This window comes from Rhinoraja longicauda, chromosome 35 (genome assembly GCF_053455715.1).
Source record: "Rhinoraja longicauda isolate Sanriku21f chromosome 35, sRhiLon1.1, whole genome shotgun sequence".
NCBI classification, from domain to species: Eukaryota; Metazoa; Chordata; class Chondrichthyes; order Rajiformes; family Arhynchobatidae; genus Rhinoraja; species Rhinoraja longicauda.
The window spans coordinates 14817439-14841515 of NC_135987.1; the positions used below are offsets into that span (position 1 = coordinate 14817439).

A 24077-nucleotide genomic window follows, 5' to 3' on the forward strand; every position below is an offset into this window, starting at 1 on the left:
CAGGCTCGAAGGGCCGAATGGCCTACTCCTGCACCTATTTTCTATGTTTCTATTCTGATTTGGCAGTCAATTGGCGGTTTCTTTCACTGACGCTTGGCCTAAATCTACAGTGGACACTCCTTCACCAAAAGGTCTGCAGCCTTTCAATGAGATGACGCACCACCACTTTCTCATAGGCGTTTAGGGATGGGCAGTCCGCGCTGGCTTTGCCTTCAATGCAAATTCTTTTTCTTGTAGATTGCAGCTGATTCTAGTTTCTACATCCTCGACGTGTGGAAACCTGGCTTTGAAAATGAACGCGTCCGAGCAGCTCGAAGCTGCTTGTTGTGGGTGTTTTTGCTGAATGTGTCTTTGCTCTTGTTTTAATAGGTGGAAGCTACTGATGCAGACGAAGGAGATAATGGGAAGATTTGGTACAGAATCCTCTCAGGTAACATTAAGCTGCTCCTCCACCATTTGCCTGACCTGGCAAAAAGCATTTGAATCTAATTTGAGGGTCTGTTTTCGTTGGAAGCAGATGTTTTCCACAGAGTTTGGCCATGTGCATTCACAGGCTAGACGGAAGGGTCACATCAGTTTAATTAGCATCAATAACAGAATCTCAGTCGGGGGTTCTTACATTGTCAGACATGGCTCATTGGATTCCACTGTCAGGGAGCCTGAAGGTTGTGACTTCAAGACCCTCTCTAGTCGGTGTCCTGCCTAATCTAGACTGTCTGGGAAACTGCTACACGGTATTGATTAGTTTAGTTTAGAGATACAGCGCAGAAACAGGCCCTTCGGCCCACCGAGTCCACGCCGGCCAGCCATCCCCAAACACTAACACTATCCTACACACACTAGGGATAATTTACAATTTTACCAAAGCCAATTAGTCTACAAACCTGTACGTCTTTGGAGTGTGGGAGGAAACTGGAGCACCAAGGGAAAACCCCACGCAGGTCACGGGGAGAACGTACAAACTCCGTACAGACAGCACCCGTGGTCAGGATCGAACCCCGGGTCTCTGGCGCTGTAAGGCAGCAACTCTACCGCTGCGCTATCGTGCCGCCCTTAGCAAGCCCCTATTCCATCTATGTATCAGATGTAAGTGTTAAGAGTTGCTGCATAAATGCAGCCCTGAGCTTATCTCCCTCCTGGGGGAGCTCGATGTCAGATCTTTGTCTGTGTTACAGCTTTAAAGAGCTTTCTGACATCTCACTACATTAAAGATTGCATTAATACAACTTGTTGAAGTCTTTAAAAGGTTTGGGTCTCCTCTGTTAAATGCAAACTTGCAGGCACTGGATGGCACACGATGGAATTCACTTTCATGAGCAGAGAAACAGTAATAAAGCTGTCTCTTCTGATTCTCGAGACGTGTTTTCCTGCAGGCAGTGTTCTTTTATATTTTGATCCTGCAGCTCCTTAACCAAGTTCCCTTTGATTTGTTTCTGTCTATCTAAATAGTTGCTGCTGACTTTCTTTACTCACCCAGCTTCCTGCAAACTAGTAGCAAGCAGTTAAACGCTGACATAACTCTTCAATAACTCTTTTTCCAAGAAGTAGATAGAGGCTTTGTTTATCAGTATCATAGGCTTCTGAGAACTCTAATGATTTCATGCAACTACAGACCAGATACAGGCTGCATCCTGTTCCATGGAATATCCCACTGCTTCCGAGGAAGTCGACAAGAAAATAAATTATTGCTCTTAACAGTATGAGGGACAGATAGTCAAGGATACATATTTTTAGCTTTGGAGCTGTCGGTGTGATGTGTATTGTTTTGTTTTTCAGGAAATTCCATTGACAACTTCCGGATGGACCAGGCCACCGGACTCATCTCCAGAGGAACCCACCCGCTCGACCGAGAGGGCAGCACTACCCATGTACTGGAGGTGGAGGCCTACAACAGTGACTTTGGCAGGATGCGGAGCTCGGTCAGAGTAAGAGCTAAATTCCTGCCCACAAGTATCTTTTCTTTTGAGGTAGACACAAAATGCTGGAGTAACTCAGCGGGTCAGGCAGCATCTTTGGAGAAAAGGAATGGGTGAGGTTGGTCGGTGTGGGCAAGTTGGGCCGAAGGGCCTGTTTCCACACTCTATGCTATATCTAAGCACCTGACACAGTGTTGATCTTGACTGCCACAGTCAAATCTGGATCACGTCACCAAAGACTACATCCCATTGACAATGCAGGACTCCATCAGTTGTTTTAAATTTAAGTTTTCAAATTTCCAGAGCAGGATTTGAACCCAAAATCTGTCGGGAAGTCAGAAGTGTTACCCTTAGCTGGAGGAGCACCCACTCAGGCCTCACTGGGATACTGCATTATGTTTGCCATTCTCGTTAATATTTTATTTAGATTTAGATTTAGAGATACAGCGCAGAAACAGGCCCTTCGGCCCACCGGGTCCGCGCCGCCCAGCGATCCCCGCACATTAACACTATCCTACACCCACTAGGGACAATTTTTACATTTGCCCAGCCAATTAACCTAAATACCTGTACGTCTTTGGAGTGTGGGAGGAAACCGAAGATCTCGGAGAAAACCCACGCAGGTCACGGGGAGAACGTACAAACTCCGTACAGACGGCGCCCGTAGTCAGGATTGAACCTGAGTCTCCGGCGCTGCATTCGCTGTAAGGCAGCAACTCTACCGCTGCGCCACCGTGCCGCCAACAGAAGGCAGTAAACTATTAAATGACACACAAAGAGGTGGAGTAACTCAGTGAATCAGGCAGCCTTTGTGGAAGACATGGGTAGGTGACGTTTCAGGTCAGTCTGAAACATCACCTGTCTACATCCTCCACAGATGCTGCCTGACGCGCTACTTTCCTCCAGCACTTTGTATTTTGCAGACGGTTCCAGCGTCTGCAGTTCCTTCTTTCTCCAACTGCTAAGTTACGCTGTGGGTGTGCCTTCAAAGGGATAACAGAATTCATGATAATCCTGTCATCTGATTCTCTTGTCTTTCCATGCCCGTGACTTGCCCTTCCCTTGTCCAGGTCATTGTGTACGTGCAGGATGTGAATGATGAGGTGCCAGTCTTTACCCAGCTGCAGTACAACCGGCTAGGCCTGAGAGAAACAGCAGGGATTGGCACATCGGTCATTGTGGTCCGGGCGACCGATGGGGATACAGGTAACGCTCTCCTGCCAAGCCTGCAGTGGACTCTCCTCAGCCCAAGGTTGAACAAAAAGGAATAACTTTGAACAAAATGAGATATGGAGGGATAGGGATCATGTGCAGGCTGATGAGATGAGTATCACTCAGCATCATGCCCAGCACAGCCATTATAGCCATCACGGGGATTAACCTTGTGAATCTACATTGCAGTCAGTGGATGTGGGCAATACCTCTACTGTTGCTATTTATGTAAGAATGTAAGAAGATAACAGGTATGGTTGATCATTTGATCCTTTTAATCTGCTCTGCCATTCAACAAAATTGTGGCTAATCTATCTAATAATCATGAATTGTGGCTAATAATCAAGAGAGAGCTAGATAGAGCTCTTAAGGATAGCGGAGTCGGGGGGTATGGGGAGAAGGCAGGAACGGGGTACTGATTGAGAATGATCAGCCATGATCACATTGAATGGCGGTGCTGGCTCGAAGGGCCGAATGTCTGCACCTATTATCTATCTCAAATACCATTTTCCTGCCCTATCTCTCTAGTAAACAGAATATAGAACAGTACAGCAAAGGAACAGGCCCTTTGTCGCACAGACAATCGGTGCAGGAGGAGGCCATTCAGCCCTTCGAGCCAGCACTGCCATTCAATATGGTCAAGTCAAGTCAAGTTTATTTGTCACATACACATACACGATGTGCAGTGAAATGAAAGTGGCAATGCCTGCGGATTGTGCACAAAAAAGTGGCTGATCATCCACAATCAGTACCCCGTTCCTGCTTTCTCCCCATATCCCTCGATTCCGTTAGCCCTAACAGTGATATCTAACGGCTCTCTTGAATACTTCCAGTGAATTGGCCTTCTGTGGCAGAGAATTCCATAGATTAATTTAACAGGGTTTTGTCTTCATTCCAGGTGATGGAGGTACGGTGGCCTACACGATTTTGAGTGGAGCGGACGGGAAGTTTTCCATTGACGAGAGCACAGGTCTGATCACCACTGTGGATTACCTGGACTACGAAACCAGCACCAGTTACCTAATGAACATCTCTGCCACGGACCAGACCACACCTTACAACAGAGGTTACTGCACTGTACACATCACCCTGTTAAATGAGTTGGATGAACCTGTACAGTTTACAAATCTAGTGTACGAAGCCACCATTACAGAGAACATTGCCACTGGGACGGAGGTGGTTCAGATTCAAGCCCGCTCTGCTGACAACATGAACATGATCACCTACAGATTCGACCCGGACACCTCTGCTCAAACGCTGTCCCTGTTCCAAATAAACAGAGTGACTGTGAGTATACACGTTGACATCGTGCTAATTTGTGGTGTGCGAAGTTAACATCATTTACTGAACGACAGAAAATATCACGTGTGATTATATTGTTTTATTTTTGATACAATGATTTTGCACTATTTAACTTTCACAACTCTGTTGTATTGTATTGACCGGAAAATAAATATAAATATATTTTTTAAAAAGCAAGTTTTGCTTTTGCTGCAGCAGTTTAGATTTTTTTTTCCTCAGCCACGTCACACGGAATGAAAGGGGGAGAATTGCTCTCAATTTTGTGGAAGCAATATCAATAACACGCTTATGGTTTCCAAGCATAGCATCTTAAAGAGATACACCTTGGAAACTAGCACCATAGAGACAGTCTGTGCTGTCCACCATTTACACTAACCCATTTTTAATTCTCCCTCACTATTCAATAAGTTTCAATGAGGTTCCCTCCCCCCCCCTCATCCTGCTAAACTCCAGCGAGCACAGGCCCAGTGCTGTCAAACGCTCATCATATGTTTAGATTTTTTTTAGATTTAGAGATACAGCGCAGAAACAGGCCCTTCGGCCCACCGGGTCCGCGCCGCCCAGCGATCCCCGCACACTAACACTATCCTACACCCACTGGGGACAATTTTTAAAAAACATTTTCCCAGCCTATTAACCTACAAACCTGTACGTCTTTGGAGTGTGGGAGGAAACCGAAGATCTCGGAGAAAACCCACGCAGGTCACGGGGAGAACGTACAAACTCCGTACAGACGGCGCCCGTAGTCAGGATCGAACCTGAGTCTCCGGCGCTGCATTCGCTGTAAGGCACCAACTCTACCGCTGCGCCACCGTGCCACCCTGACCCACTCATGTTGACCCACTCATTCCTAGGATCATTCTCATAAACCTCCTCTGGGCCCTCTGCAGAGCCTGCTCAGATATGGGACCTGAAATTGCTCACAGTACTCCAAATGCTGCCTGACTAGCACCCTATAAAGCCTCAGCATTACATCCCTGTTTTTGTATTCTGGTCCTCTCGAAATAAATGCTAGCATTGTGTTTGCCTTCCTTACTACTGATTCGACTTGACTTTCGAATTAACTTTTTGGGAATCCTGCACCAGCACTCCCAAGTCCCTTTGCACCTCCGTTTTTTAAAATTTGCTCCTCATTTAGAAAACAGTCTTTGCCTTTATTCCTCCTACCTCCATACTTTGCTACGCTGTGTTCCATCTGTCACTTCTCTGCCCACTCTTCCAACCTGTCCAAGTCCTTCTGCAGAGTCCCTGCTTTCTCTACACTACCTATCTTTGTATCATCTGCAAACTGTATTCTTGTCAACAGGAGGGTTTGGGAGGTTTGGAGGGTTATGGACCAAGCACAGGCAAGTGGGACAAGGGTAGCTGGGACATTGTTGGCCGGCGTGGGCGAGTTGGGCCGAAGGGCCTGTTTCCACACTGTATCAATCTGTGACTCTATCTGTATGACTCTATATGTCCAATTTTAATTGCAAATCTACCCTGGCAAGTAAAATGTAAAATCGTTGTCCATCAGGATGGGGGTTTTAGATCTGGATTTGCAGGGAGAACGACTGGTATTCACAGGATCTGGTTATCTTATTATTGCCTTGCCATTACAGGGGGTGATTACAGTCAGAGGACAAGTGGATCGAGAGAAGAACGATTACCATCTCATTACTGTCATAGCAGATGATGGTGGACCTAAAAAAGACTCCACTGTGGTGAGCGTACATTGTTTAAAAATCAAAACAAGTTCATTTGTTTCTAATTTATGTCAAAGATGAAACGTAAACATCTTATTCACAAAATGAGTGATATCAGCAATAGCTGGAGTCTGTGTTGTGACCGTAGGGAACAAAATATGCCCGTGTTGTGTTGGGAAGAGAAGCAACTCATGAGACACAAAGATCTAGAAGTTGGTGCTGCCTTCAGGCACAAGGCAATCGGTTTAATCACCAGATTTGCTCTCTGAATTAGGGCGCATTACATAGCAGTACAGTGGCTGCCTGACAGCGCCAGAGCCCCAGGTCCCGGGTTCGATCCTGACAACGGGTGCTGTCTGTACAGAGTTTGTACGTTCTCCTCGTGACCTGCATGGGCTTTCTCTGGGGTTTCCTCCCGCACTCCAAAGACGCACAGGTTTGTAGGTTAATTGGCCTGGTATAAATGTAAATTGTCCCTAGTGTGTGTAGGATAGTGTCAATGTGCGGGGATCGCTGGTCGGTGCGGACTCGGTGGGCCGAAGGGCCTGTTTCCGCGCTGTATCTCTAAACTAAACTAAAACTAAAAAAACTACCACTGGAGTAAACCATCTCATGTCATATTTAATCCCACTTTACTTTTATCCCAGTCAATCACGACTCCCTTGAACCTTTCCATGGTTCTCTCCTGATCCTTCACATCGTCCCCTCCCATTGCTTCCAATTATCCTCCCCCCGTCCACAGTCCTTCACGTCGTCTCCTCTCAATCCTTCCCAGCATCTTCTCCTGAGAGTCTGGCAGTCCAGCCGACTCCCACGTGTGCATCTCTCCTATAATAATAATAATAATATTCATTTATTGTCATTGCAACGAGTACAACGAAATTAAAAAATAGCCAATCCTGACGGTGCGTACAAACATATATGCAATAAATGCAAAAACAAATAAATACATAAATACAATTATATTAAGTACAAGATTTTTTAACGGTGTTGCCTAGTGCAAAGGTAGTGTTCAGTTCTCGTATGGCCCTGGGGTAAAAACTGTTCTTAAGTCTGTTTGTTCGGGATTTGATCGACCTGAAACGTCGACCAGAGGGCAGATGAACAAACAGACGGTGGCCGGGGTGGGATGGATCTTTTATTATTTTGCCTGCTCTACTGAGGCAGCGTAGGCTGAACAGGTGCTCCAGGGAGGGCAGTGAGCAGCCGATGATCTTCTGGGCCGTCGTGATGACCCTCTGAAGGGCCTTCCTGTCCTTTTCTGAGCAGCTGGCATACCATGTGGTTATACAGTATGCCAGCACACTCTCGATGGAGCAGCGATAGAAGGACAACATGAGCTTCTCCTGCAGGTTGGTTTTCCTGAGGATCCTCAGGAAGTGGAGTCTCTGCTGTGCCTTCTTTACTGTGGTGATGGTGTTGGTAGACCAGGTAAGATCCTCTGCGATGTGCGTACCCAGGAACCTGAAAGCGGGTACCCTTTCCACACAGACCCCATTGATGTAGAGTGGGTCGTATTCTACACTGGTTTTTCTAAAGTCAATTATAAGTTCCTTTGTTTTGGAGGAGTTCAGGACCAGATTGTTCACTGAACACCATGCTGCCAGCCTTTGGATTTCATCCCTATAGGCTGTCTCATCTCCTCCTGAGATGAGTCCAACCACAGTCGTGTCATCCGCGAACTTGATGATGGTGTTGGTGGGATGGGTGGGGGCGCAGTCGTGAGTGTAGAGGGAGTAAAGGATGGGGCTCAACACACAGCCCTGTGGTGAGCCGGTGCTCAGTGTAATGGTGGAGGAGAGGTGAGGGCCTATTTTGACGGTCTGGGGGCGGTTGGTCAGGAAGTCCTTGATCCATTGGCAGATCCTGAGTCCTTTCTTGATTAGTACGTGTGTCAGAGGTCACGGGGAGAAGGCAGGAGAATGGGGTTAGGAGGGAGAGAGATAGATCAGCCATGATTGAATGGCGGAGTAGACTTGATGGGCCAAATGGCCTAATCCTACTCCTATTCCCTATGACCTTATGACAAGACTCTTGTGAATGGCCTGAATTACCACTGGGTTTAGCAGTGGTCTGTTGCCCCCGCCACCCCTCACTGCCTTGGGTTGGTGTAACAAGGCCTGTGGGTGGAACTAGTGGTGTGTGGACTTCTTGCAGCTTTGGGCAGAGGTAACGACCACTGCACACACTGCCCATGCCACTGTGAGTGTGCTGAAATACAGTGGCATTGCCAGGCTGCGACTATTCTGTTTCCACCTACCTGTTCAACCGCAACAGCGAAAGCTGCAAAATTGAGGTGGCACCTTCTGGAGGAGGAGATGTTTTGCACGTTCAGTTATGTATTGCTGTTGAACGTTGATTGATGTTGTGACACGTTTGATTAATTATCTCCTTTGTTTCTCTCTTATCGTGGATGCGCAGAAGGTAAGTTATGTCTATCAGAGCCGCTTTGTGTTGCTTGCGTTACCTGAGTGGAGCCGTGCATGTTGCATGCTACCTGGTTGAGACTGCTCCCTCAGGAACATCCTAAAATACTTTTTTTTATGATCATGAGCATTGTCCAAAACTCACAACATCTATCACGTCTAAGCCCAATGGAGAAAGCACAGTGATACTCCAGTCACACACCATCTTAGCTTGGAAATATCTTGCTGCTCCTTCATGGTCATCGGTCAGATTCCTTTAAAACCCAACATACTCACTTTGTCAGTGTGCCTTCACACTGAGTTTAGCTACTGCATTCTCAAGAACATTGAATCATCGGCATTAACTGGTGACCTGGCCAGTGAAGCCTCTTCGCAATGAAAGAACAATTAAAAAAGGATTTTTAAAGAAGTGGAGGGAAGTTATTTCCAATCTCTGGTCAATAGTTAACCCGCATTTGACGTTTTGTAATTTCACTGTACCTTAATTGGTACATGTGACAATAAATTGATCTTGAAATCCTGTATGCAGTTTTGGGCCCCATGCATTCAAGAGAGAGATAGACAGAGCTCTTAAGGATAGCGGAGTCAGGGGGCATGGGGAGAAGGCAAGAACGGGGTACTGATTGAGAATGATCAGCCATGATCACATTGAATGGTGGTGCTGGCTCGAAGGGCCGAATGGCCTCCTCCTTCACCTATTGTCTATTGTCTATATCTGAGGAGGGATGTGTTGGCCATGGAGAGGGTCCAGAGGAGGTTTACGAGAATGATCCGGGGGGGGGTTATTGGTTTAACGCACGATGATCGTTTCACAGAACTGGGCCTCCATTGGCTGGAGTTTAGAGGGAGCATTGAAAGAAGGAAAGGATTAAGGTGGGAGTGTTTGAGGAAAGGATTTGAAGAGAAGGCTATGTACAAGAATATGTGTGCTTGGCTCCATGATTAAACATGTCCAACAAAAGCATGGAAACAGAATGAGAACAGTTGTATACTATTCAGCAGAGCAAAGTCCAGTCGTCACAGTAGTAACTGAATTGGTTAATGGTGGATACCACTATTAGTTGGTACCAACTAACCCAGCTAATAGTGGGTACCAACCTGTTTCTCTGTATCACAAAATGCTGGAGTAACTCAGCAGGTCAGGCAGCATCTCTGGAGAGAAGGAATGGGTGACGTTTCAGGTCTAAACCCTTCTTCAGTCTGAATAAGTGTCAAAACCCTTGACGCTTCATCAGTCTGAAGGGCTGAATGGTCTACTACACCTATTTTCTATGTTCTATGTATGTACCTCTTTAAAATGGTGCCAGCACCACCATTCAATGTGATCATGGCTAATCATCCACAATCAGTACCCCGTTCCTGCCTTCTCCCCATATCCCTTGATTCCGCTAGCGCTAAGAACTCTATCTAACTCTCTTTTGGATGCATCCAGTGAACCGGCCTCCACTGCCTTCTGAGGCAAATTCACAACTCTCTGGGTGAAAAAGTCTCGACCCGAAACGTCACCCATTCCTTCTCTCCAGAGATGCTGCCTGACCTGCTGAGTTACTCCAGCATTTTGTGATACCTTCGATTTGTACCAGCATCTGCAGTTATTTTCCTACACAACTTGTTTCTCTGCATCATTAGACCAAGTTTCTGGATTAAGGAGTGTAACCATCCTAGTTGCTGTGAGATTTGTAACAAATTGATGTCAGTGCGGACTTAATGAGCTTTGGAAGCAGTTGATGGGGTTTGCATGGGAGATGAGATAAAGGATGTATCTCCGTTGTATGCCTGTGGTTTATGACTCTCGCAGGACTCTTAAGTATTTTACTAAGCTTTTGGCTTATCAGAAATGCATGCTTAGGGAGGACCCAATGCCAGTATCATATCATATCATATCATATATATACAGCCGGAAACAGGCCTTTTCGGCCCTCCAAGTCCGTGCCGCCCAGCGATCCCCGCACATTAACACTATCCTACACCCACTAGGGACAATTTTACATTTACCCAGCCAATTAACCTACATACCTGTACGTCTTTGGAGTGTGGGAGGAAACCGAAGATCTCGGAGAAAACCCACGCAGGTCACGGGGAGAACGTACAAACTCCTTACAGTGCAGCACCCGTAGTCAGGATCGAACCTGAGTCTCCGGCGCTGCATTCGCTGTAAAGCAGCAACTCTACCGCTGCGCTACCGTACGTTGGGAATAACATATCTGGTGTAAAACTACCAGGAATAGGGATGGATTTCACATTCCTTATTCTAATAAAATCGGGACACAATAAATGAAACAGGAAATATTAAATAAAAAATTAAAGTAAAAACAAAGAACTGCAGACGCTGGTGTAAAAAAAGATACAAAATGCTGGAGTAACTCAGCTGGGCAGGCAGCACCTCTGCAGAATATGGATAGGTGACATTCTGGATCAGGACCCTTCTTCAGATTCAATACAATACAATATATCTTTATTGTTATTGTACAGGGGTACAACGAGATTGGGAATGCGCCTCCCATACGATGCAATAATTTAGTTAGTTTAAACAACAGCAACCCAACGAAACAAATTGTAACAGTTTCAAGACAGAATAAAGTGCAAGCGGATCTGTGCCGGATCACTGTGCGATGTGACCATCCGGCTCAGCAGGACCGGTTCATAGCAGCTATGGCCCTGGGGATGAAGCTGTTCCTGAGTCTGGAGGTGCGGGCGTAGAAGGCCTTGTATCGTCTGCCCGATGGAAGGAGTTCGAACAGACTGTTGCAGGGGTGTAAAGAGTCTTTGTGGATGCTGGTGGCTTTTCTGAGGCATCGTGTGTTGTAGATGCCCTCCAAGTCTGGTAGCTGTGTTCCGATGGTCCTCTGAGCTCTATGGACTACCCGCTGAAGAGCTTTCCTTTCTGCCTCCGTGCAGCTGAGGTACCACACAGGGATGCCATGCGTTAGGATGCTCTCTATGGTGCAGCGGTAGAATGTCGTCAGCAGCTGTTGGGGTAGACCAGACTTCTTCAGTGTTCTTAGGTAGTACAGTCGTTGCTGTGCCTTCTTAACCAGCGCAGCAATGTTATTGGACCATGTTAGGTCCTCCGAAATGTGAGTGCCCAGAAACTTGAAGCTGGACACTCTCTCCACACTGTCCCTGTTGATAGAGATCGGGGCGTATTCCCCGTTATGTGACCTACGGAAGTTGATGATCAGCTCCTTGGTCTTGGAGGTGTTTAGGGACAGGTTGTTATCAGAGCACCAGTCCGCCAGGTTCTGCACCTCCGCTCTGTATTTTGTTTCATCACCAAGGGTATCATAATCATTACTAATTTTTGAAAATGTTAAAAATGAAACAAAACCCGAATTATAACTGTGTAGGAAAGAACTGCAGATGCTGGTTTAAACCGAAGATAGAAACAAAGCTGGAGTAACTCAGCGGGTCAGACGGCATCCCTGGAGAAAAGGAATAGGTGACGTTTTGGGTCGTGTCTGTCTGAAGAAGGGTCTCAACCTGAAACGTCACCTATTATTTTTTTTCTCCAGAGATGCTGTCTGACCCGCTGAGTTACGCCAGCTTTTTGTATCTATCCTGAATTGTAACTGATGCATGCACATGCCCAGTTCCTAACACAGCCCACACGTCCAGACCTCTCATGAATGTATATCAGGGTTTAGTTCAGTTTAGTTTAGTTTAGAGATACAGGGATATTTTCAGGGATCATGTTCAGGGATATTTTTAAGAATGGTTTTGAGTATGGACAAGCTTTAGGATCTGAAGTGCTGTCATCAGCCATGAAAGGAAGATGGTAGCACCGGAGAGAAGCAAGAGCTTTTTTCATGGTCAATGAACACCTATGGCCAAAGCATCTATAACTTGGAAACCCAATGGAGAAAGCACACAGGTAGTCCAGGGCTAATGCTCGTGTATTTGGCAACTGCATCTGCTGTACCGATTCCCAGCACTGGGGCAACCCCAGGTCTCCTTGCTGCACCCCTTTAGTAGAAGAAATGTTTACTTAAGTAGGACCCAAAATGCTGGAGTAACTCAGCGGGTCAGGCAGCATCTCGGGAGAGAAGGAATGGGTGACGTATCGGGTCGGGACCCATCTTCAGTCTGAAGAAGGGTCTCGACCCGAAGCGTCACCCATTCCTTCTCTCCCGAGATGCTGCCTGACCCGCTGAGTTACTCCAGCATTTTGGGTCTACCTTCGATTTAAACCAGCATCTGCAGTTTTTTTCCTTCACTTAAGTTGGTTTTTGCGAGGAACTTGCATGGTTGGACGAAGCAGTTGAAGTATTGAGAACACAGCCATGCGGTAGCTGGGAACAAAGAGTAATAATTTTATCTCTGGAAAAAGAAGATGGTGGCCAAGTAGTTGGTACCATCTTCTTTTGCCAAGGATTATTATGATGACACTTTATTGTCACTTGTGCAGTGAAATTATTTCTTTTTGTACACAAAGTGCACAAAAGAGTCACTACAAAGGCGCCAACAAAGTTACAAAAGGTACTCATCCCTTCTCCGTCCCACCCCTGCCGCCAGTAGATCCCCTTTAGTTCTCGGCAGCTGCCCCGTGCTCCAGCTCCCTCTCGGTCAAGGTAAGACGAAGATAGGGAGACATTTCTTCTCTCGAAGAATGGTAAATTTATGCAACGCTGTCCCGAATTTTTAAAGCAGATAGATTCTTGATAATCAAGGAGGTAGAAAGGATAATCAAGGAGGTAGCCAGGAGAGTTGACGTGATTGCCTGATTAACCATGACCTTGTTAATCAGGCAGGGTAGCCACAAGGAGCCAAGTGGCCTACTCCTGCACTTAATTTGTGCATTCTGAGTGAGTATTCTGAGCGAGTGAACTAAGAGTGAGGAAGTCATGATGCAGCTTCATAACATTTTGGTTTGGCCGCGTTTGGAGTACAGTGTGCAGTTTTGGTTGCAGGAAGGACGTGAAGGTTTTAGAGAGAGTGCAAAAGATGCTTACCAGAACGCTGCCTGGATTAGAGAGTAGTAACTACATGGAGAAATTGTACGTAGTGTAAGAAAATAACTGCAGATGCTGGTACAAATCGAAGGTACTTATTTCACAAAATGCTGGAGTAACTCAGCAGGTCAGGCAGCATCTCAGGTGAGAAGGAATGGGTGACGTTTCGGGTCGAGACCCTTATTCAGACCGATGTCAGGTGGGCGGGACAAAGGAAGGATATAGGTGGAGACAGGAAGATAGAGGGAGAACTGGGAAGGGGGAGGGGGAAGAGAGGGACAGAGGAACTATCTAAAGTTGGAGAAGTCAATGTTCATACCGCTGGGCTGCAAGCTGCCCAAGCGAAATATGAGATGCTGTTCCTCCAATTTCCGGTGGGCCTCACCATGGCACTGGAGGAGGCCCATGACAGAAAGGTCAGACTGGGAGTGGGAGGGGGAGTTGAAGTGCTCAGCCACCGGGTGATCAGGTTGGTTGAGGCGGACTGAGCGAAGGTGTTGAGCGAAACGATCGCCGAGCCTGCGCTTGGTTTCGCCGATGTAAAGAAGTTGACATCTAGAGCAGCGGATACAATAGATGATGTTGAAGGAGGTGCAGGTGAACCTCTGTCTCACCTGGAAAGACTGTTTGGGTCCTTGGATGGAGTTGAGGAGGGAGGTAAAGGGTCAGGTGTTGCATATACGATTGTTTTCCCTGGAGCGTTGCAGGCTGAGAGGAGACCTGCGAGGTTTATAAAATTGTGAGAGGTGTAAATAGGGTAGAGAGTCAGAGTTTTTTTCTCCCTAGGAGGAAATGTCAAATACAAGAGGGCTGAGTTTAAAGATGAGAGGGGGAAAATTTAAGGGAGATGTGTGGGCCAAGTCTTTTTCCTAAGGAGAGTGGTGGGCGTCTGGAACATGATGCCAGGGGTGGTGGTGAAGCAGATGTGATAGTGGTATTTTAAAGGCTTTTGGACTGGAGAACCAGTGACGATAAATGAAGTATTCCACCACTCACTAATGAAACGGGTCTGGGCGTGATGCTGTTACATTAATCGGGAACTACCACCAATCAATTATTTTGCAAGAATTTGAAACAAAAAAGAGCAGACTGCTTCTCTGATAAGCAAAGTTTGTGCTGACTATGTTTGTGAATGCTGGAGTTTTGTAGATTGAAAGGAAGGTTGATTAATGTGTTTTGCAGCCGGATGTAGAGAAGATGTTTCCTCTTGAGGCAGAATCCAGAACTAAGGGTCACTATTTAAAAATGACCCTATTTAAGATAGAGATAATGAGAATTTGTTTTCTCTCAGAGGGCCTTGACTCGTTGGAATTCTTTTCCTCAAAGAGTTGTGAATCTGTGGAATTCTCGGCCTCAGAGGGCATTGGAGGCCAATTCTGAATGCATTCAAGAGAGAGCTAGATAGAGCTCTTAAGGATAGCGGAGTCAGGGGGTATGGGGAGAAAGCAGGAACGGGGTACTGATTGAGAATGATCAGCCATGATCACATTGAATGGCGGTGCTGGCTCGAAGGGCCGAATGGCCTACTCCTGCACCTATTGTCTATTGTCTATTGACAGTGGAAACAAGTCTTAAATGTTTTTAAAGCAGATAGATTCTTGATAATTAAGGAGGTTGTTTAAGATTATTAAGGGGTTGGACACGTTAGAGGCAGGAAACATGTTCCCAATGTTGGGGGAGTCCAGAACCGGGGCCACAGATTAAGAATAAGGGGTAGGCCATTTAGAACGGAGATGAGGAAAAACGTTTTCAATCAGAGAGTTGTAAATCTGTGGAATTCACTGCCTCAGAAGGCAGTGGAGGCCAAGTCGCTGAATGCATTCAAGAGAGAGCTAGATAGAGCTCTTAAGGATAGCGGAGTCAGGGGGTATGGGGAGAAGGCAGGAATGGGGTACTGATTGAGAATGATCAGCCATGATCACATTGAATGGTGGTGCTGGCTCGAAGGGCCGAATGGCCTACTCCTGCACCTATTGTCTATTGTAAAAAGTAACCAGAGGTAAACAGGAGTTGGCATTATTGTCTGATTAGCCATAACCTTGTCAATCAGCAGAGTAGCCACAAGAAGCCTGCACTTAATTTGTGGGTCCTGATGCCCAAGCCATACATTCTCTGCCATACATTAACATCATGACTGTTCTTAAATGCCCACATTTCTGCTCAATCTGCAGATCCCTTGAAACACCCGGTATCCAAATCTTATTCAATTATCAGGCTTGAATATAGTAAGCGACGGTCCACATGGTATGGTAGGGAATTCAAAGATTAGCAATCATTTGTTTTACCTTATCTCAGTCATTAGTGTGTGATATCTTACCTTGAAAGGATGTTTCCAAGTTGGAGACACTCCAACCTGATGAAATGCCTGTCAAACCTTCTCAGAACGCTGAGGTCACAAAGAGACCACTTTAAGTTCTTCCAAACTCCAGTGAGTGTGGGGTCCATCAATTTTAATCTCTCCTTCGTGGATGATCCCTTTACACACATTCCCATGTCCCAGCTGCACCTCGTTCCTGGACTGATTTCGGGAATTCTATACCAAGCCACCAACTCCAAGTTAAACACCAAGATCGGAGTTTACATCTTGGGAATTCGGCAGAAATTCAGGCTGAGAGGAGGTGTGAATAATCCAGATACAATCGAATTGAATTGGATTGAATTAAATACTTTATTGTCCCATGTGTGACAGTGAAATTCTCACCCACGGTGTGCAAATAGTCGCCACATAAAGGGCGCTTCTTCTTCTTGCATTTGAGGCAGCAGGAGTTATGAAGCTGCTTCTGCCGTCTCTGTTTGTTGTCGTTCGCCTGACTGACTCAGTTGACAGGGCTCACCACAGGGAGGTCGACAACGTGAGCCCCATAAAGGCCATTGACAAAGTTACAAAGTATCCCACCCTTGTTCTCCCCTCCCCCTCCCTCACGGCAACCCCCCCCACATGCTGGGCCCTCCTTTGCTAATTTCAATAAAGCCCTGGGTTCCCAAAGGAACACAAGTTTGTGTTTGTTCAAGGTTATTGTCACGAATTAGCCAGACATCTTTCACAACTGAAAGTACAGCCTTTGGTCAATGTAATCAAACAATCCCTGTAACAGTAATGGGCTGAATCCCCCTGGACTCAGTTCACTGATATCTGTATACCTGCTGGTCATATACATACACACACAGACATACACATACACACATACACACACTCAAATAGACACACACATACACACACTCAAATAGACACACACACATACACACACTCAAATAGACACACACATACACACACTCAAATAGACACACACACATACACACACTCAAATAGACACACACATACATGCACACACACATACACACACATCCTGGACTCAGTTCAATGCCATCTGTATACCCACTGGTCATATACACACACACATACAGTACACACGCACACACACACTGACACATAGACACAGACACACACACACACACACAGAGACTCAGAGACACACACAGACTCTGACACACACACGCATACAGACTCAGACACACGCGCGCACACACACACACACACACAGAGACTCAGACACACACACAGACTCGACGCACACGCGCACACAGACTCAGTCACATGCGCACGCATACACACACGGACTTGGACATACACTCACGCACACACATCTTGTACTCAGATGTCTGTGTCATAGAGGGTCCTGAGGACTGATGTCATTGATCCTGTGCACCTGGGAGTTGGGCTGAGTGGCCTCAGCCACAGCTCAGCCTCAGGCGGCCTGGATCAGGTGCCCTCCCGTGGGAGTAGTATGAAGGCCTTTGGCAGAAGGCCGGATTTGTGCCAGAGCTTTTCCGTGATCAGAGCTTCAAGAATGAAACACAGAGACGTTTCAAAACTACTATAACAATTTCTAAAATATTTGTTAAACACTTTGACCATCAACAATAGCATTTATTAAAAGATTAGGAAATAATTAAAATTTTTGATTTAAAAAAAAAACTTTGCTTTAGCTTTAGCTTGTCAATCTGTCTCTGAGCATCCACTCTCCTGCCTGGTCTGGCTACCTGATGCCAACAGGCATGGCATTTCTTTGTTATCCTGACTACTTTGTGGGGAGATGTGTTAGAGGGGAGCCTGGAGTACAGAGAGAAAGGTGATTGTAATGGCAATCAAAGTCCAACTTCGACAGCCATTACTGCTCGGGGATGTGGTGGAGGTATAGCACTCTGAGATAGCAAAAACGAATCTTCCAAACGCTGTTTCTTGATTAATTGGTCTTTATTAAAGTAGCACGAATCAAAAGAGTAATTCATAACTTTTCATTCTTATCAATTGTTTCTTCTTCAAACAACACAGTCGTTACCTTGGTTATTACTGTGTGGTCGTGATAAAAAACTGTATTCTCTCCGAGTCTAAACTGACCCACAATCTCTGTGGCTACGCTAGCCTCCTCAGATGTAGACACTCCCCAGACTGAAGTCTGAAGAAGGGTCTCAACCCGAAATGTCCCGGAATAGTGGGACTGTCGTATGTTGAAAGACTGGAGCGACTAGGCTTGTATACACTGGAATTTAGAAGGATGAGAGGGAATCTTATCGAAACATATAAGATTATTAAGGGGTTGTGGACATTAGAGGCAGGAAACACGTTCCCAATGTTGGGGGAGTCCAGAACCAGGGGCCACAGTTTAAGAATAAGGGGTAGGCCATTTAGAACGGAGATGAGGAAAAACCTTTTCAGTCAGAGAATTGTAAATCTGTGGAATTCTCTGCCTCAGTAGGCAGTGGAGGCCAGTTCTCTGAATGCATTCAAGAGAGAGCTAGATAGAGCTCTTAAGGATAGCGGAGTCAGGGGGTATGGGGAGAAGGCAGGAACGGGGTACTGATTGAGAAGGATCAGCCATGATCACATTGAATGGCGGTGCTGGCTCAAAGGGCCGAATGGCCTCCTCCTGCACCTATTGTCTATTGTCACCCATTCCTTCTCTCCAGAGATGCTGCCTGACCCGCTGAGTTACTCCAGCATTTTGTGTCAACCTTCATTGTGTGTGGCCAACATCCATGCAACTAACTGGAGTGAACACAGGTTACGTGAGCTGTGGGTGATAAATAATGTAAAGATCACAGTGTGACCCGCCCAGGTATCGGACACAAAAAAATAATTCTTTACGTTTTTAAGTCTCAGAACTGTACACTTAAAAACATTTCAAATATATATAATACCGAATATTCATATCAACACTCTTCCAGCTACCAACCTCCCCCCCCCCCCCCCCCCCCCACGCAATCAGTCTGAAGAGGGATTCTGACCAAAAACGTAACCTATTCCTTTTCTTCAGAGATGCTCATAAGATCATAAGTGATAGGAGCAGAATCTGGCCCATCAAGTCTATTCCGCCATTCAATCATGGCTGATCTATCTCTCCCTCCTAACCCCATTCTCTTTGCCTTCTCCCCAGAACCTCTGGTTCTGGCTCTGGTTGATTACTGCGCAAACACCTCATAAGTGGATATCTCGCGCAGGTCGGAGTGAGTAGAGTAGTGATTACATTTTGAAGTGGGCCTTTTTGACCAGGTTGAGGAGATCTCGTTGCTCAATCCCCTTTTTAAATGACGGAACATCGGGAGCATGTGTTGGGTGCTAACATATTCCCCTGACACTCGACACCTCTAACAGAGCAACACTCTCATGCTGTCTGACCCGCTGGGTTACTCCAGCTTTTTGTGTCTACTTTCAGCATGTTGTGCTATTTTAATTACTTAACATAGCACCACATTACGTTCATTTATGCATGAGCAGGTAGTTCATGGGGTTTTAACACAGACTCCAGCAGCGTGGTATGCAATGGTAGGAAGCCCCTAAACATAGTATAAAAATGTTTCCATGGTCAAAGATCCAGATACAGCTGATTGTACATATATCTTCAACATTGTCAGATAGATTTGGCAGCTGCTGTGTGTGATATTTTCACTTCAAAATGTGAATCATTTAATTCACACATCGATGCCGATCTGTGACAGATTTTGCTCCTGGCTCTTTTTGTGAATGTTAATTTAAGATTCTAGCTACAGTTCACTGCTCCAATTTCTATCAGCAGAAATGTGAGTGGCCTGACTAGTAACATCACTAGGTGCAGGTCTACGATATGATACGATAGAACTTTATTTTATCCAGGAGGGGAATCGATCTACCTACAGTCATAAGACACAGGATGCATATCATATCATATCATATATATACAGCCGGAAACAGGCCTTTTCGGCCCTCCAAGTCCGTGCCGCCCAGCGATCCCCGTACATTAACACTATCCTACACCCACTAGGGACAATTTTTACATTTACCCAGCCAATTAACCTACAAACCTGTACGTCTTTGGAGTGTGGGAGGAAACCGAAGATCTCGGAGAAAACCCACGCAGGTCACGGGGAGAACGTACAAACTCCTTACAGTGCAGCACCCGTAGTCAGGATCGAACCTGAGTCTCCGGCGCTGCATTCGCTGTAAAGCAGCAACTCTACCGCTGCGCTACCGTGCCGCATGAAACATGAAATTAAAGTGGGGGCGGGGAATTAAAGTGACAAGTGGAAAGGATTGGGGATGTGCAAAGATTTGGGGGGGGGGTGGTGGAAGGGGAGTCAGTTTCAGTCTACCCCATGACAGAAGGGAGAGGAGTTGTACAGTTTGACAGCCACAGGAGAAGAAGGATCTACCATGGCGTTCTGTGCTGCATCTTGGTGGGACCAGTCTGTTGCTGAAGGTGCTCCTCAGGTTGACCAGTGTGTCACGGAGGGGGGATGAGCTGGATTGACCAAGATGCTCCGCAGTTTGAGGAGCATCCTCCCCTCCAACACCACGTCAGATGTGGTGAGAACATCAGAGAACCTGTGTGGCTTCTGCCCCAAATCTCCAGTTGGGCAGAATTCTCAGCTATTGATTCAGGTTTCATGCAAGGATAATGAATGTCTGGAACACACTGTGGTAGTAGTCGAGGCAGATACAAAAGGGTCTTTTAGATAAGCACATGGATATGCCGGGAATGGAGGGATATGGATCATGTGCAGGCAGAAGAGATTAATTTAGCTTGGCATCATGTTTGTCACAGACTTTGTGAGATGTTAACGGAATCAAGGGATATGGGGAGAAAGCAGGAAATCGGTGCTGATTTTGGATGATCAGCCATGATCATACTGAGTGGCGGTGCTGGCTCGAAGGGCTGAATGGCCTACCTACTCCTGCTCCTATTTTCTATGTTTCTATGAGAGGAAGGGCCTGTTCCTTTGCTGTACTGTACTATATTCTGTGTACTAGAGAGATTGGGCAGGAGAATGGTATTTGAGATAGATCAGCCACAATTATGTAGAATGACAGAGCAGATTAAAGGGGTCAAATGATCAACTACACCTATGATTTTCTTACATTCTTGCATAAGTGTCAATAGACAATAGACAATAGGTGCAGGAGTAGGCCATTCAGCCCTTCGAGCCAGCACTGCCCTTCAATGTGATCATGGCTGATCATTCTCAATCAGTACCCCGTTCCTGCCCTCTCCCCATACCCCCTGACGCCGCTATCCTTAAGAGCTCTATCTAACTCTCTTGAAAGCATCCAGAGAATTGGCCTCCACTGTCTTCTGAGGCAGAGAATTCCACAGATTTACAACTCTGTGAGTGAAAAAGTTTTTCCTCATCTCCGTTCTAAATGGCCTACCCCTTATTCTTAAACTGTAGCCCCTGGTTCTGGACTCCCCCAACATTGGGAACATGTTTCCTGCCTCTAGCGTGTCCAATCCCTTAATAATTTTATATGTGTCAATAAGATCCCCTCTCATCCTGAAGTCTGAAGAAGGGTCTCGACCCGAAACGTCAGAGTCTGAAGAAGGGTCTCGACCCGAAACGTCACCCATTCCTTCTCTCCCGAGATGCTGCCTGACCTGCTGAGTTACTCCAGCATTTTGTGAATAAATACCTTCGATTTGTACCAGCATCTGCAGTTATCTTCTTATACTTCTAAATTCCAGTGTATACAAGCCCAGTTGCTCCAGTCTTTCAACATACAACAGTCCTGCCATTCCGGGAATTAATCTAGTGAACCTACGCTGCACTCCCTTAATGTCAATGATAGAACCATTGCTCACACCTGCTGACTGCAAGAAATGGGGATGGAAGTTATAATCTGAACTTGTTTACCTCAGCTTTGACTCTAGTTCCAATCATGCGCTGAGAAATATGGTTGGAACACTTGATGTGTTCCATGCTCTCACAATGCAGTCTGTTTCTTTTAATTAATGTAGTGAATTGAGTACTTGATAAATGAAACCAACTGTTTTATTTGCAAGTAGCAGATTCCACGCTGATGTGAATTTCGGATCAGGGAAAATTACCTTTTCATAGAATGATAGATGTTCTGGGATTGAAGAACCCCTTTAAATACAAGCTGGATGGAAAAGAGGGATCCAGCTAAATTGTCCTTCTCAGCTCTTGGCCTTTCAAGGAACATATTATTCAAAATTGAAAGTCTGAAGAAGGGTCTCGATCCCAAACGCCACCCATTCCTTCTCTCCAGAGTTACTACCTGACCCGCTGAGTTACTCCAGCTTTTTGTGTCTATCTTCATATTATCAAAATGGCGTGTCTGTGTCCCACATCTAGATAGGCAGGGAATTCCAGATCCCACTCCACTCTGATTAGAAAAGAAACCCCTGGATTAGCCTCTCTCCTAAATCTGCTGCCTTGCATTCCTCTCTCTCTCCATCCCTCCCACATGCTGACCTTTTGCTAATTTCACCATTTGTATTCATTCATTATCACCTCGCCCCCAGCCAACAATGGACCATTGTGGGCTCCACTTATCCCGAGTCATCAATGCAGTCTCTGCTTTGTTCTCAACCTTCCCATACCTCTGGTTTCCCCTCCCTGACTCAGTCTAATGAAGAGTCTCGACCCGAAACATCACCTTTTCCTTTTCTCCGGAGATACTGCCTGTCTGGCTGGGTTACTCCAGCATTTTGTGTCTATCCCTGATGTAAACCAGCACTGGCAATTCCTTCCTACACTACTTCATCTCGATGCTATGAGGCCTTTCTTGGACTCTCTTTATTTTAAATACTTTCAATGAGACCACTCCTTCAGGTCCACCCTTGTACCGACGTCTCCACGTTTTCAACATCAGCTCGGATATTTTGTCATGAATTTATAAAGCTGGTGCACAGAAAGAGACTTCTCTCAACCTCTGACTTCCCCACTACTAAGGTGCTTGTACCAAAGGAAACAACCCAGACCGAGCCAATCTCACTCACAACTCAAATTACACAGCCCTGACACATCTCGAATTATCCTCTCCACTCTCTCGTACAGTTACACCCTTCCTGCAGTGTGGTGTGGAGAACTGTGTTTCATCTGCAACCTTACTGCTAATTTGAACAGCTCTACCTTTTGTCCGAGGCACAGAGTACAAGTATCCCCTGCACCAAATTGTAACCAAGCCATTGACTTTTCCCACTAGCTTCAAGAATCTTTGCATTCATTATCCCTGACATAACCGAGTCGATGTGTCTAGGAGTTATTTGTTTCATGTGATGCCGTTGAATGTGACTCTGAAAGGTAGGATAAACTGTTAGATCGTTAATCAAGTCTCAACAACCACAGCTTCCTTTAACAAAAACAACCATGGCACTCTACAGACCACAAATATTGTACCAGGCTGCTGAAAAAAATATTAATGCAGGTAATGAAAGACTAAGTCAAGGGTTTGCTTTTTGTTTAGTGGGGAAGTCAGAGGTAGGGAGAAGTCTCTTTCTGTGCACAATGCCAGCGATCTCTGCATAACCACTGTGTTGCTGTTCCTTATTTTATCACGTTATTGTACAAGTGGAAGTTATGGTCCTATGTTGACCTAGATACCTCCAAGTGAGACCTGCTGAACCACTGCCTCAGTGAAAAGCAGAAAGCTACAGGCTCTGGAAATGTAAGAGAACAGCAGGAAGTGGAACAAGCAGAGAGTTGCGTAGGAAAGAACAGCAGATGCTGGTTTCAGCCAAAGATAGACACGAAAAGCTGGAGTAACTCAACAGGACAGGCAGCACCTCTGGAGAAAAGGAATAGATGACATTTCGGGTCGAGACCCTTCCTCAGACTGAGAGTCAGGGGCCCTGCTGAGTTACTCCAGCTTCTTTGGTCGATCTTTAGTGGAGTCCTTCCTAAGCATCTCTCTCCACTGATGCTGCTTGTTCCACTTCCCCTTGTTCTCTTTCACTTCCAGGGTTTGTAGCTTTCTGCTTTTCACTGAGGCAGTGGTTCAGCAGGCCTCACTTGGAGGTATCTAGGTCAACATGGGACCATGACTCCCATTTGTACAATCGCGTGGTGCAATAAGGAACAGCAACACAGTGGTTATGAAGAGATCACTGGCATTGTGCACAGAAAGAGACTTCTCTCAACCTCTGACTTCCCCACTACTAAGGTGCTTCAGAAAGCAAACCTTTGACTTAGTTTTTAGATTTAGATTTAGAGATACAACGCAGAAACAGGCCCTTCGGCCCACCGGGTCTGCACCGCCCAGCGATCCCCGCACACTAACACTATCCTACACCCACTAGGGACAATTTTTACATT

General features: G+C 46.0%; 1 protein-coding gene across 1 annotated transcript in view; it reads left to right on the forward strand.

The window, feature by feature from the left end:
* cdh23 (cadherin-related 23) overlaps positions 1-24077 on the forward strand; it is a 694191-nt gene that overhangs the window by 484167 nt on the left and 185947 nt on the right. Inside the window, exons 28-32 of the mRNA XM_078428607.1 lie at positions 370-430; positions 1777-1925; positions 2987-3122; positions 4027-4415; positions 6032-6133. Of these exons, the coding sequence (XP_078284733.1) occupies positions 370-430; positions 1777-1925; positions 2987-3122; positions 4027-4415; positions 6032-6133 (837 nt within the window). The remainder of the gene's footprint in view (positions 1-369; positions 431-1776; positions 1926-2986; positions 3123-4026; positions 4416-6031; positions 6134-24077) is intronic.